Source organism: Microtus pennsylvanicus, chromosome 1, assembly GCF_037038515.1.
Source record: "Microtus pennsylvanicus isolate mMicPen1 chromosome 1, mMicPen1.hap1, whole genome shotgun sequence".
NCBI classification, from domain to species: Eukaryota; Metazoa; Chordata; class Mammalia; order Rodentia; family Cricetidae; genus Microtus; species Microtus pennsylvanicus.
Window position 1 is genome coordinate 163,920,075 of NC_134579.1, and position 15,051 is coordinate 163,935,125.

At 40.6% G+C, this 15,051-nt stretch overlaps 2 protein-coding genes across 5 annotated transcripts in view; one reads left to right on the forward strand and one right to left on the reverse strand.

Annotated features, from left to right (window-relative positions):
* The window catches only part of Rtn4ip1 (reticulon 4 interacting protein 1), a 42,514-nt gene extending 38,771 nt beyond the window's left edge, over positions 1 to 3,743 (reverse strand). The window contains exon 1 of one of the 3 annotated variants that reach the window (XM_075944468.1): positions 3,624 to 3,743. Coding sequence is in view for 1 of the 3 variants with exons in the window: in XM_075944458.1 (XP_075800573.1) it covers positions 2,954 to 3,230 (277 nt within the window). In the remaining 2 variants the exon portion in view is untranslated. Of the gene's footprint in view, positions 1 to 2,567; positions 2,664 to 2,953 lie in introns of those variants that run through there. The other 2 variants (XM_075944458.1, XM_075944478.1) reach the window with 2 other exon arrangements.
* The window catches only part of Qrsl1 (glutaminyl-tRNA amidotransferase subunit QRSL1), a 34,405-nt gene continuing 23,076 nt past the window's right edge, over positions 3,723 to 15,051 (forward strand). For both annotated transcript variants that reach the window (XM_075944437.1, XM_075944444.1), the window contains exon 1: positions 3,723 to 3,852. In XM_075944437.1, the coding sequence (XP_075800552.1) occupies positions 3,829 to 3,852 (24 nt within the window). In that variant the 5' untranslated portion in view covers positions 3,723 to 3,828. The remainder of the gene's footprint in view (positions 3,853 to 15,051) is intronic.

Consider the following 15,051-nt stretch of genomic DNA (forward strand, 5'->3'; position numbering starts at 1 on the left):
AGACAAGAGTGCCTCCCACTAACACAGGCTTGACTTGACCAGAGTTGGGCTAATTTAGAAAATCCCCAAGACGTCATCAATTTCAGTTCTTTTTATCCCATCTAAACAAATCAAACTTTGTTGTATTTGCCATTGGCTATACTACTTTAAAATTATTCATAAACCAGGCGGTGGTGACACACACCTTTAATATCAGCACTTAAGAGGCAGAGGCAGGCAGATCTCTGTGAGTTTGAGACCAGCCTGGTCTACAAGATCTAGTTCCAGGACAGGCTTCAAAGCTACAGAGAAACCCTGTCTTGAAAAAGCCAATAAATAAATAAATAAGTCATTGCTTTAGCCATATCTATGATTTATAGTTTTATGTCAAACAGCAGTGGCCATTAAAAAAACAGCCTTTATCTGTCAAAATAGATGTGTGTCTTGTTTTCTTCTCAAGGGAAATAATTTTCTAATCAAATATTACCTAAAGCCACCATATAACACTTTCTCAAAAAGCATCCATGGGCTGGGAGATAACTTGCAAATAGTATTACCCAGTCAAGTTATAAGATACTAGATCATCTCAAAAATACTATATAAAAGTAAGATGTGCTATGTTATTATATGCAAAAACAGCCTAGAAAGATCTGAACACAGCCATTCTATTGAAATGAAACTGTACACAGCACACATTGTGTACCTATAAAACAAAACTGCCTTCAAGTCTAATGAAAAAATAAATTAAAAATTTTAAATGAAGTAAAATATCATATCCAACTAGGAATCCCAATTATTACATCAGCACAAAACTAGAGGGAGAGAGATATAACTCATCCCCAGCACTGAAGAAAAAGTTAAACATAGACAATTGCAAAAGGTATTTTTAATTGTATTTATTATTATTATTATTATTTTGGTTTTGGGAGACACAGAATGGCTCAGTCCAAGATGGCCTTGAACTCCTGTCTCTACTTAATAGTTTGTTGACATTTTGTTTGTGTGTTTGTTGTAACACCTGGCCAACCTCAGAATGACCTTGACCTTCTGGTCCTCAACCTCCAGCTTAAGAAAGGGCTCTACACAGGGCAGGCAGGTGCTTTTGTCAACTCTTACCCCAGTTTCAGGAGTTTTCCAGTTACAAACATTTTAAGACTCCAAACCTTTCTCCAAATCTCTTCCTCTAAGGAAAAGCTACTAGTAGTTATTCTGCAGGTAAAGGAAACAAAAAGTAATTCTGGAATACTTTACTCAAATATCCATAGTATTGCCAAGATAACAGTAGTTCTCGTTGTTGGCTCTTGCTGTTAATGCTGGTGATCTTGCCCAGGGACGTACCACACAAAAGAATTACTACTGAGCTCTACCTCTGGTCCTGATAAAAATCTGATGGAGACGTGTTTAACTCTTTTCTTATTAAATATTTGAAATCTAGTGTCTTTTGCATAAACAGCTCTTATACCCCAGTAACCTCTTTGGAGGTAAATCCGGTGCTATATCAACTACTGCCCATGTGAGCAGTTCACATATGGAACTGTCTCTCAGTCATTTCATACTTTACTCCTATTTTAATTCTGTATTTACTGCATTTTAAAATAAAAATGTTTAGCATTTGTTCAAGTTTCTGATTAGATGATTATAGCTCCTATAAAAGCCCAGTACTTTTTAGACACAAATGAGACTTGAAGCCAAATTTAAGAATTGCTACTGTATCGCATCATTTCTGGCAAAAAAGTAAAGTTGGTTTTAACATTTTCTTCTATTTTTAACTTAATCTGTAAGCAGATAATGCACACATCTTTGCGTAACAGAGAAATTAAGTTAGCCTCACAGTACGCCATATCTGAGAGCTGCTTCTGGGGCCTTGAAGGCAAATGAAGACCCCCACACAAACCCTTCTGAACCCAGGGTTACACACGGCAGCTCCCTTAAAGACTGGGAGGTTACGTGTCTGGGAATCAAGACTGACATCAGTCATCTTAAAACATGTTCATCTCCAGAAGACACAGACTGAGCGCCCACAAGCAAGACTGACAATATTTTTGCCAAATTTTTCCAGAGTTAAAGTAATTCATAAATACAAACCAATCCGTTCACTATTATAATAGAACCACAGTACAGGCTATAAGAAATGCTCTCTCCAAACTTTTCAACGTGGCCCAGCAAGAGAAAGCAGGCTGATATTATCCCAATTTCAACAGGTGTATAACAAGAAAACCCATCTTAGCTACAGAGGGCAAAATGCAATATGAGAAATGAGAGCACGGGGCCCATATCCTGGACTCCTGTTCTGTTGCTTGGTTCCCTAGGCCTGAAACAGAAGCTGTGAATAACTGGAGAGCAAGGAGGATACAGGAATTATATAAACCCAAACTCGGAACCAATGGGGAAACATAGCCAAACTCTGAAACCTATGCCTGACCCTAAGATTACCACCCAGTAAGTTAACTTCAGGTACCACTTCTCAGTCCCAATTCACAATAGAAAGGAAGCAATCAAGCACACTTAATAAAAGATTAAAGTGTTCCTTAGCTATTGTGGTTTCAAATTTTTGGAACTACTTACAGGGATGTTATCAAAAGACCTACCCGACTCTGGAGGGCTCTACCTGTATGGCACTTTCCACCAAGCCTGATGGCTGGAGTCTAATTTCTGGGGACCAAACGGTGGAAGGAACCCACGTCCACCTGCTGTCCTTTGACCTCCACTTGAGCACTGCCCCACGCACCCAAACACAAAATAAATAAATGTAGCAATAATAAACCTAAATGATTCCTTTATGCCAATACTTGCCATCCCAGGACCGGAGGGCAGGGCAAGCAGAGCTGCCCGAGTGGAGACTGCAGAGTACAATGAGTTGAAGGCCAGCATGAACTAGATAGTAAGCTCGTCTTAGAAACAAACAAAACCACACAAACAAAACACCTGCACGTCTAATGAAATTTTGATTAAAAAAAAAGACTGGACAACTTACTTCTCATATTAACATCTATAGGATTTACACTGGCAGCATGGACTTTGATAATGACTTCGTTTGGATAGTGTATGATAGGTAACATCATGTCCTGTGTGAACCGAAGAACGTCATTCTTTCCATATTTATCTATCACCCAAGCGGGCATAACAGTGCTTCTCGCAGGCGTAGTACTAATCTCTCTAAAAGGCCTCTTTGGGATAACTTTGCTTCTCCAGTAGCAGGCGGCGGCGGCACGTGCACTTCTCCTAAGTACACAAGACTTCAAAACCTCCATCCTGAGAAGGGATAAAGCCGCGTCCTCAAAAAAAAAAAAAAAAAAAGGAAAAGAAACCACCTGGAGTGGGTCAAACTAGCCCCACTGCAATCAATTCAGCCAAATACAGCTAAACCCACTGTCAATTAAAGGGAGAGGAGCTTCCAGAAACGAACTCAACCTAAAGAAGCAATGGAAGGAGGAAAATATGCTACAATGCTCCCCACATCAGAGAGGCTCCAGTTCACGTCCAGTCGATATTCTGTCCATTGCCCCTTCCTTTCGCTCTCCTCCCCCTTAAAGAAAAAACCGAACAAGCAGGGAGCCCTCGGCGGGGTGAGTAAACTGCAATTGCTCTCCCTTGGCGGCAGTCTGGAATCCAGTCCCGACGCGACCCCAGCCCGGTCTCCTTGCCTGTCCGCGCGCCGCTGCGGCCCAGAGCGCCAACCAATCGCGTGCAGAGATCATTTCCGCAGCTGGGAGCTCGACCAATCAAAGCGCTCGGTGTTGAAGAGGCCCGTGAGGATCCAAGATGTCTGCGCCCATGCACTGCTAGTGGCAGAAGGCGACTTCTTCCTCTGCTCAGGGCCCCTCTGGTACCGGACTGAACCCAAGGACTATGCTGGGCCGGACTCTCCGAGAAGTGAGTGGACGTGGCCCGGAGGGAACCCGGGAGGGCGGAGACACTCGAGGACCCGAGGTCAAGGTCGCCCCGGGTCACCCGGCTCGGCTCAGCCCGCCTGGCCGCCTACATTCCTGAGTGGCCAGAGGGATTCGAACCTATCACTTTTAGGCAGTTCACCACCATACCCGTCCCGTCAGGAGAAATGTTTGCACCGCTGAGCCACGGGGTGGAATTACATTGCTCCTGCGCGATTTGGGGAAGGTTTTCACCCTATCCCAGCTGTGCTCGCCTAGGGGCGTGGCGAATTTGCAGCATGCAAAATTCCAGCGAAATAATTGGTGGCTCAAAGAAAAGCTGCATTCGGTATCTTTAGAGACTCCCAAATAACTAGGATCCCTACCACTACCGTCACTTCTGGACATAACATTTGAACCCCTGCGAAAGCTGTAGGTCGCAACCTATATATAGCAGAAATTTTGACAGCAGTTTAAAGGAGGCGGGGATGTGAGAGACAGGGGGATTCAAACTTTGTGAATCTAAGGTGTTTCTGAAGCACTCACCGATGCTTCCCCCCGACTTCACTGCATCAAGGTTCAGAACACTGTTTGCAGTCCTGACTGATACTGGCAGAAACATCGCAAGTCAGAATCAAGAATATTGTGTGTTATGAATAGCAGCGGGAGTGTGTGTGTGTGTGTGTGTGTGTGTGTGTGTGTGTGTGTGTGTGTGTGTGTTATGAATTGCAGTGGTTCTTTTATCCGTATATGCAGCTTCTCTAAGCTTGTAGAAACGTAACTTTAATTGCAGGAAGCAAAAACTTTTAATATTTTCCTAAATCTTTCCTCAGCTGGTATGAAATTCGTATATCTTTCGATTTTATTGTGTTAAGGTTCTTGATTCTAAAAATGGCTGTTTGAGTTATTGGCTTGAGTTTGACTTAAAAAAATTATTAAATGAATTTTGATGTGAGATTATTCAGCTATTTCTGATATAGCCCTAAACATGGTCCCGTCATTTTGTGCAGAGTATTTATGCAAAGGGGTGTTCTCGGCACTCTGATAATTTTCAAGTCGAAATATTGGTAAACTGAAAAAAATGAAAAACATCAAAGCAGCTACATCCTGCAGTATCAAATAGTCTGCCAAGATTTAATTATTTATTTAAAAACAAACAAGCATGTGCAAATTTGTTTTAATCTTTGATAATAAAATTATGTCTACCAAAGAATTTTTAAAATATTTATTTTATGTATATGGCTATTTTGTCTGCATACATATCTGCACGCCAGAGGGCATCAAATCCCATGGGACTAGACAGTTGAGAGCTGCCATGTGGGTGCTGGGAATTAACTCTGGACCTCTGGAAGAGCAGCCAGTGCTCGTAACTGCTGAGCCACCCCTCTAGCCCCCTCCCAAACTCTTTTAAAATAAATTCATTTATGACTTACCAATAAATGATTTGTATACCTTCTTTACATACCAGTATACCAGGGTTTTGCAAAAATGCACTGGCAGAAAAGGATTGTGAGTGGAAAAGCTTAAGGAGCCCTGCCCTAGATGCTTGCTGGAGAGTTCTTCCAGGTGCCCCATGACACACGCTAAAGCAAAGGTGCCACTGTTCCATGCCAAAAAGAAAGCAAAACCCCAGAGCGTAACTGTTATCCATTGGCCTGTAGACTGTCCTTCACTCCACACAGTCATTAGATCACTAAGCCCTCTATAGTCTGTTCTGTGACTTTATTATTCTTACTCTTAACGCTTATTCTTGTTTTAATATGGGTCACCTGGCTTTGCTTGAGGCTAAACTCTCCATCTTTGCCACAGTCTGTTTGCCCATGCAGAATCACCTGGGGCCTTGGTTAAAACTTCACCTGGTTCCCACTCTAGATTTACAGACAGATCTGTGTGATTAAAGCCCAGAGTATGTGGCTTGCTAGGGTCTCTGGGTCGATTCTGATAACTCAGTATTGCGTCCCTGTCCTGCCTACCATTTCCCTTCTGTTTCTCCATTAGGGAAGTTTCTCATCCTGGCAGCATTTCAGGAATTATAAATTGTAATGAGACATTTAAATCCATAGGCTTTTAGTAATACTTTACTCCAAAATACATTTTGTTTTGCTATCCTATGTTGTATGTGACATAGCCTACTGTTAGTGAAAAATCAAATTTGTTCTCTTCTTTTTCTCTCTCTCTTTGTTGTTGAGACAGAATCTTGTGCCCAGGCTAGCCTTGCCAAATTTGTTCTCTAAAAAGAGTGGGGACTCCCTAAAACTTACTTAAGATACAACCTATAAAAACAATATGGTCTGCTTTTTTTCTCTTAAGCATCTTTGGTGGAAGAGAGAGATGTGTATGTGCCACCCCTTTTTGACACTGAATGAACCATTGTAAAAAACAACGTTTATTTCATGGGGGGAAACCCATAACAAGGGAGTTGGCCCAAAGGAAGACCAAGAAGTTGCCTTGACATGACTTTTACTTACAACTCCTTTGACAAATATTGCTAGTGCCTACTGTATTCAAAGACTGTTTGGTAGTTATTTTACCAGGCGAAAAAGAATATTCTGTCTACTTTATAATTTTTCCACGTTCCTGTCCTAATGCTCGAAACTTTACTAGTTAGATTTAAATCAGTACACATTCGCTTTTTAATGTGTGCAGATGCTCGAGAGTAGTGAAAGATTCATTCTTCATGTTGTAGTCTATCAGTTGAATTGGTTCTCTTATTTCCTAACACTGTAGTCGAGATAATTGATTAAGAAAGAGAAATTATGCTGGTGGGGCAGCTAGAGGGAGAAGCTCGAAACTGTGAGCATTTGAGGCAACTTAGGGGCTATTAATGGAGCTTAGGACGGCAGAAGAACCCAGGGACAAGGCACCAGGATGTGGCGCTAGATGAGAGGAAAAACCCAGGATGGGTGGCAGCCACAGCTTCAACCTCAGGTGAATCTCAGTGAGTCTCAATTCCAGGGCAGCCAAGGTTGCACAGTGAGACACTGTCTTAGGAAAAAAAGGGTGTGTTGTAGGGTAGTTATCAGGAATCACCTTTTTGGGGTGACTCTTACCACGGTCCTAGCCTGCAGTGGGTTCATAAATTCCAGGGTAGGGGCGTGAGGATTAGAATAATTAGGCAAAAAGAACAGAGATATAGTAGAAAGATGAGACAGAAACGGAGGGAAAATCAGAGAATACTGAATCCTCTTCGTTTATTCTTCCAGAAGTTTGCCTACTTCACTCCAAAAGGGGAGGGAGGGGAAGGCAACAGACTTCATTAGCGTGACACAAGGAATAGGCTTGAATTCTCCCACCTTTCGTTCAGGTGGAGCAGATCAACTGCAACACTCAAAATATTAATTAACCACACCCTAGGCCAGGATCTCTCATTTGTAGCCACACCTGTTGTAGAGCAAAAACAAGCTCAAACTCTGACCTTCAGACAAGGTGGAACAGGCTCAGGGGTGTGTGTGTGTGTGTGTGTACACACACTGACAGTAGTTACCTAGACGTATTTAGGATGGTTTAGCTCGTAGCATACTCAGGGGTGTGTGTGTGTGTGTACACACTGACAGTAGTTACCTAGACGTATTTAGGATGGTTTAGCTCTTAGCATACTCTATCCTGGCATGATCCCAGTTTTCTTGGCATTAGACTCCAGGCTACTGCAATTAATCCAATAGTTTGTATGGGTTAGCTTCTCAGAGTTCTAAACTAAAAAGATTTTGTCTTAGTCAGTATTCCATTGCTAGGAAGGGACACCATGACCGCAACAACTCTTATAAAGGAAAGCCTTTAATCGTGCTGGCTTAGAGTTCAGAGGTTTAATCCGTTACCGTCATAGCAGGGAGCATGGAGGCACACAAGCAGACGTAATGTATACAAGTAGCTGAAAGTTGTATATCCATATCCACAGACATCAGGAAGAGAGTGACACTGGGCCTGGCAAGGGCTTGTGAAACCTCAAAGCCTACCCCTAGTAACACTCTTTCTCAAACAAGGCCACACCTACTCCATCAAGACCACACCTCCTAACCCTTTCAACTACTGCCACACTAATTCAAATGATGAGCCTGTCACCACAGATCCATCACTATAGTAGATTCCCAGTTTTAAACAGCTGTCCTCCCACTAATATTCAGTGAAGGCCTCTCTTCCAGGCACTAAGGATTGGTTGAAGACAGAAGCTCTTCCCCTGTTAACACAACACTGTTTTTAGATAGGAAAATAATCATGAATAAGTTTTCTTCTAACGTTAAATGATATAATTTCAGATAGTGTAAGTACTGAGAAGGAAAGTTAAGCGAATTACAGGGAGAGCATAAGTGGAGTTGGATAGTTTAGGCAGAGTGGCTGGGGAAGGCTTCTTTGGTTTAGTGCATGGTGTTTAATACAGGCTAGGAAGGAAGGGCAGGTCTGGAAGAGCTGGGATATAATGTTCTGGACAGATGGAAGAATGAGTGCACACCAAGAAGCAAGAGCAAGTTAGACACAGTCAAGCCATCATGAGGTCAGCATGCCAGGAGCAAATCAGCTAGGAGGCTGGAAAGATAGGTCAGAGAGACAAGATGCCCATAATAGAGAGAATGATTTGACTCCTAGTATAGGACAACCTCTGGACAATTTCAAGCTTGGCATTGGCTTTAATTTTATCTTGTGTGTATGACTGTCTGGATGGCTCAGAGACCAGAAGAGGAGGTCTAGTTCTCTGGAACTGTAGTTACAGTTTTGAACCACCATGTGAGTGTCGGGCCCAAACTGTGGTTCTCTGCAAGAGCAACAAGTGCTCTTAACCACTGAGCCATCTCAACTGTCTTAATTGCCTTTATCTAGGGAATTCTCATTTGAAAAATAGTTACTTTTTCACCATGAATCCCTTGTTATCTGTAGGTTAATGGAATGGTTCTATACTTTATTGAAAGGGAGTAAACATCATAGCCATATACAAAGAAGAAATGGGATTTAGTGGCTCTGAGAGCTGGTTTTAGAAACAGGATCAGGTCTTGGTTGAATCTTAGCTCTGCTTTTTTCTAATTCTGTGACCTCAAGAAAGTAGTCATTTCATCTGTAATAATAATAATAGCAGAATATCCATGTGACCTCTGCCTCCTCGGAACACCTCTCCCTTATGTCCAGGCATCACACCATCCCAGCTCTCCTGCCTGTCTGGCCATGCCTTCACATGTGGATGCAAATGCAATGTACGGTGTCCTGGAAGGTGCCTGAACAAAGTGCTGGCTGTAACTAATGGAGTGAGGAAGCTACTCAGTTACACAAGTGTAGTTTTCCTCTTCTGCCCTTTAAGAGTTCAGTTAGATTATTAACCATTTTAATCTATTATCTATTTTGTGCAGATATACATATGTATGTATGCACACATGCTGTGTGATATACATATGTGGAGGTCAGAAATTGGTTCTCTCCAGCGACATGGGTCCTAAGGATCCAACTTAGGTCATTAGGCTTGGCAGCAAGTGCCCTTATATGCCGAGCCATCTCCAGACCTACTGAAATTTTAAATTAGCGTACCAAGTATTTAGTTTCATTATGGCATTTTTCAAACATATTTTTTCCTTTTACTTTTTAAAGAAAGTTTCCAAATTTCTTAAAGCAGGCATATTCATCTTCTATTGCTTTATAACAATTTGAACTTCATATTTGAAGTCACATAGCCTTCTCTTGGCTTTATGAGTCATCTGACCATAGAGTTAGTAATGTCTCTGCTTTGAGTCTCACAATGCTGAAAGAATGGTGTCCATCAAGCCTGCAGTCTGTCTGAAGCTTGGAGGCCTCTTCTCAGCTTCCTGATGACAGTATCCATTTCCTCATGACCGTGGGATGGAGCCCTTATTGCATCGCTGGCTGTGTGGATAATCAATGAGTTAAAGGGGTGGGAGATGTGGGATAACTAGAACTGAGATTTAGGAGATTTTAGGATATGGAAAATGGCTACAGCCAAGTTAAGTGGTAACTGAAGCAACATGAAGGAACTGTTGTGTGAACTAAGGTCAGGGAATGGAGAGGCCAAGTAACATTCTACAAGAACTTCAAGGAGTTTGCTTATTTGATGGCGGAAGATACAAAATAATCCCATGCTAGTTCAGAATTACGTTTAATAAAGAGTTATTTATTTAGGGGAGGTTTACAGATCACTGTCCTAGATCACAGTCCTCTGCACAAACAGGGAATAGTAACAGAGTCTACAGCCAGAAGTGAGAGCTAGAAGCAAGAGAGCAAGTGCAGGCTTTACAGTTGCATTTATAATATAGGAGCCCATGCCCAAGTGGGCTGGTACCTGAAAGGTATGGGCTGAAGGAGCGGAAGGAGCTCCCACAGCACCTCCCCCTTTTGTTTAAATAAGAGAGTTTCAAACCCAATGCAAAACTATATACACTAGGAACAGATATCAAGTATAAGATTAAAATTACAACCAGCATAAACAATATTAAGCAAGGAACATACACTAAATGTTTTAATAAACATTCTATCCTAAGGAGTCTAAGTCTTGTATTGGAAATGGCTTGGCTAGATCATAAGAGGACAATAACTATGACTATCTAATCTTCAACTCCATCGGAGGCCTGAGAAGCGGGATAATATCACTTGAGTAGGCAGGAAGTGCAATTAAGCAGCTTCCAAAAATGTACAGTAGATGACAGAGACAACTGGTGCCCAAGCAATCACCCAAAGTCTCATTTGCAATGTTGAAGCAACCAACTTTGGCTAAGGCCTAGAGTAACTAAGAGACCATTTTCAAAGGCAGGGAATTTTTCAAAATCATATTACCAAGGCTTGGCAAGATTTGGCAGTCTTTTTTCTTGTATCCTGCTTGCCCAGTTCAGACATCATGCACTTTGTCAGTGGTCGAGGCATGGCAGTTTCTTGCCCAAAGGCAAGTTGTACCAAGAAAAAGACAAACTCCAAATGGAGTGTCCTTGGTGCTCAACACTCTTTTGGGAATAGATCGCTGCTGCTACGAGCAATTGTGTCTCACATCAACAGGATTCTAAGTTATTTAAATGCCATGTTCTGCAGATCTTTGAAGTGGTTGAATGTAGTAATAAGGGCGGCGGCAGGGCTGCGTCCCCAAACACCCCAGCCGCCTGCCCTGCCCGGCTCGGCTTCGGCTAGCTTATGCCCCAAATAATTACACGGACACTGTATTCTTTTAAACACTGCTCTGGCCCATTTCTAATAATCTATGTAGCGCCCCTAGGTGCGCTTACCGGGAAGATTCTAGCCTAAGTCCATCCTGGGTCGGAGCTGGGGCATGGTGTGCGTCTTCCCTGGAGCAGGTAGCATGGCGTCTCTCCTGCGTCTGCTCCGGAGAGCGGAGCTGTGGAGTCTGACCTCACTTCCTCTTCCTCCCAGCGTTCTGTTCTGTTTACTCCACCCACCTAAGGGTGGCCTATCCAATGGGCCTAGCAGTTTCTTTATTCTTAGCCAGTGAAATCAACAGATTGATATATGACACTCCCCCATCAGTTGAAGGTAACCTATCTATGCAGAATACAATCTCTATGTATCTAAAGAACCTAATTAGTCTGACTAAAAATATAACAAACATGAATGGCTATTAACGTATAATACTTAATACCTATATAACTTAAAGATTAAGGCTTCATATCAGAATATTAAACAATCTTTAAACAACTGTGCAGTATAAGAGGACAGTGACATCAAAATGTAAACAATGTATAAATTTCTTAATCAGAGGTAGAGATATATAATGCAATATGGTAAATGTATTCTAAAATTGTATCAGTATACAAAATGTCTTAAACAGAGGTAGAAACATGCATACATACAATGTGACAAAATAACTTTGCATGGGTATACAAATATTGTAAACAGAATTAACAAATATAATTTGAACTTGTATTAATATACAAGAAATTATACCAGTGTAAATTGTCCATAAATAATAGCTTACAAGTATTCACTCTATTACTCATTATTATTTGTGTTGATAAGTTCACACTAAATTACCTATTATCCCATTCAATCTTCCCTTTTTTTTGATATCTCGAGGCCTACATAATTTCCACCCAAATCCCCAACCCTATGTGAGTAATAATCAACCCTAAATGGTGTCTCTAACCATGAGAACAAACGTTTTTGGAAGAGGTTATGTCGCTTTCTAGAACTGCTTCCTGCTGTCATGTGGGCAATGTTTTTTTCTTTAGGATCCTTGAAATATACTGGCTAATTTTATTCGGAAGTTTTTCTACTATCCAATGTCTCTCTGCTGCTGTTATTACTTTCTCATTGACATTAAGAAAATTCAAGGTTAATAAAGCATTAAGCAATCTATTTCTGGGGGTATTTTCTATCCCTTCCTGTTTGTTTAGCATATCCTTTATAGTTTGATTTGATCTTTCTATAATTGCCTGACCTGTAGGATTGTTTGGTATACCTGCAATATCCTTTCTATTATAATAAGCAAAAAAAAAAACTGTTTCATTTTCTTAGACACATATGCTGGACCATTGTCTGTCTTTATTTGTGCAGGTTTTCCCATGATGGCCATAACTTCTAATAAATGTGTGATTACTGAATCAACCTTTTCTGAGCTCAAGGCAGTTGCCCATTGAAGACCTGAATAAGTGTCAATGGTGTGGTGTACAAATTTTAATTTTCTAAATTCTGTAAAGTGGAACACATCCATCTGCCAGATCTCATTCCTTTGAGTACCCTTTGGGTTACCCCATGCTAGTAATGGTATTTGGTTATAGAAAGAGCAAGTAGGATATCTCTTTATAATCACCATAGCTTGTTACCATGTAATAGAAAACTCATTCTTTAAACGTTTGCTATTGACATGATGTTTCTTATGAAATTCTGAGGCCTTCAGCAGACTTCCAATCAATAATCAATCAATCAATTTCTACATTACCTTATTCTAGAGGACCTGGCAGACCCATATGGGATCAAATGTGTGTTGTGTATATGGAACAAAGCCTATTCCTGATTATATCTTGAACCTATATGAATAATGGAGTCAATTCTGTATCATCTGGTATAAATTCAACAGTTTCAATATGCAAGACAACTCATTCTGCATATTGCAAATCATTAACTATATTGAGAGGTTCTTTAAAATCCCGTAGTACCATGAGAATAGTATATAATTCTTCCTTTTGGACAGAATTGTAAGGGCTTTGTTCCACCGTTCTTAATTCTTCTGATTTGTAACCTGCCTTCCTTATTTGCATCTGTATAAAATGTACAGGATCTAGTTATTGGTGTATGACATACCATTTGGGGAAGAATCCAAGTAGTTCTCTTTATAAGGTTAATTCTATCACTTTTGAAATAATGTTATATTAATTTCTCTCAAAAAATTAGCACAAGCTCTTTGTCATGGTTCATTGTCTTCCCATAATATTTTAATTTCAACAGCAGTAAAAGGAACTATAATCTTTCTGGCTCTATATCTGCTAGTTGATGAAGTCTCAATTTTCTTTTTATAATTAATTCAGAGACTTTTTCCACATAAGTTTTAAATTTTTCACTTGGTTTATGTGATAAAAAAAGATCCATTCTAAGATAATATCTTCCCTCTGCATTAAAATTCCTGTAGGGGAAATTCTGGAAGGCAATATGACTAGAATACAGTTAAGATTTGGATTCTCTTTATCTACATGTGCCTCTTGTAATTTTTCTTCCACGATCATCAGTTCTTTTTCCGTGTCAGCTGTTAATTCTCTGGGACTATTTAAGTCTTTGTCACCATCTAAGGTTTTGTTTAAATGAACTATTAGGTCAGGCCTTATCACAACAGCAAGTCATAGACTGGAAATATCTCCTAACAATCTTTGAAAGTCATTAAGAGTCCGCAATTGTTCTCTCCTAATTTGTGCCTTTTGTGTTTTAATTTTCTGTAAACCTATTTTGTAACCTAGGTAATTGACAGAATCTCCTCTTTGTGTTTTTTCAGGAGCAATTTGTAATATCCATTTACGTAAAACTTTTTTTTACTTCTTTAAACATTATTTGTAAAGTATCTGCATTTGAGTCAGATAACAAAATGTCATCCATATAATGGAAATTTATAGACTTAGGAAATTGCTTATTTCCAATGGCTGATTTACAAAGTATTGGCACAGGGTGGGACTATTGAGCATTCCCTCGGAACGACAGTCCACTGGTATCTCTTAATAGGCTGAGAATTATTATAAGTAAGCACTATGAAGCAATTTTTTTCTCTATCCTTTTCTTGTAAAGGTATAGTGAAACAGTCTTTTAAATCAATAACTATAAGAGGCTGGTGTAAGAGGTCCTTTCTATGTGTTGCTTTCATTGGTTGAATAAAGAGACTACCTTGGCCTTTTGATAGGGCAACCCTTAGGTGGGCGGAGTAGACAGAACTGAATGCTGGGAGAAAGAAGGCAGAGTCAGAGAGAGCTGCCACCATGAAGCTCCAGCCCGAGATGGACATAGGTTAGAATCTTTCCTGGTAAGCCACGACCTCGTGGTGCCACACAGATTATTAGATATGTGTTAGATCAAGATGTGAGAGTTAACTAATAAGAGGCTAGAGCTAATGGCCCAGGCAGTGTTTTAAATGAATACAGTTTCTGTGTAATTTTGGGTGGGACGGAATAAGGGGCCCCTCTCTCTTACAACAAGAGGCTATTCTTTTGGTAATAAAGAAGGCAGAGGAATTCCGGACTGTAGAGGGCCCATAGGTTGGATAACCTGTCAGCTCTTAAATCTGTCACCATTCTCCATTTTCCAGATTTATTTTTAACGACAAATACAGGAGAATTCCAAGGGCTGGTTGATTCTTCAATATGGTGAGCATCTAGCTGCTCTTGTACCAGCTGTTCTAAAGCCTGCAGTTTGTCTTTCGTTAAAGGCCATTGTTTAACCCATATGGGTTTAAAGGCAAGGCTGTTAGTGCCTCTGAAGGTTTGCTAGTTGATTTGTATTCTTGTACATCCTGAATGGCTGGTGATTTTTTTTGTAATATTTCATAATATCCTTCCCATAAACATGAGTTTTGGGGACTGCAGAAATGCTAACTGGGTATTCCATTGCTGCAATAGGTCTCAGCCTCATAAATTCACTGCAATATTAGCTACATATGGCATCAGCCTTCCTTTCTGTCCTTCTGACCCTATGCATTTAACCCACCTCATGCTTTGTTTTACTTGAGATAGGGCTCCAATTCCTAGGAATTGAATATCTGCTTTTTGAAGAGGCCAATCTGGATGCCAAG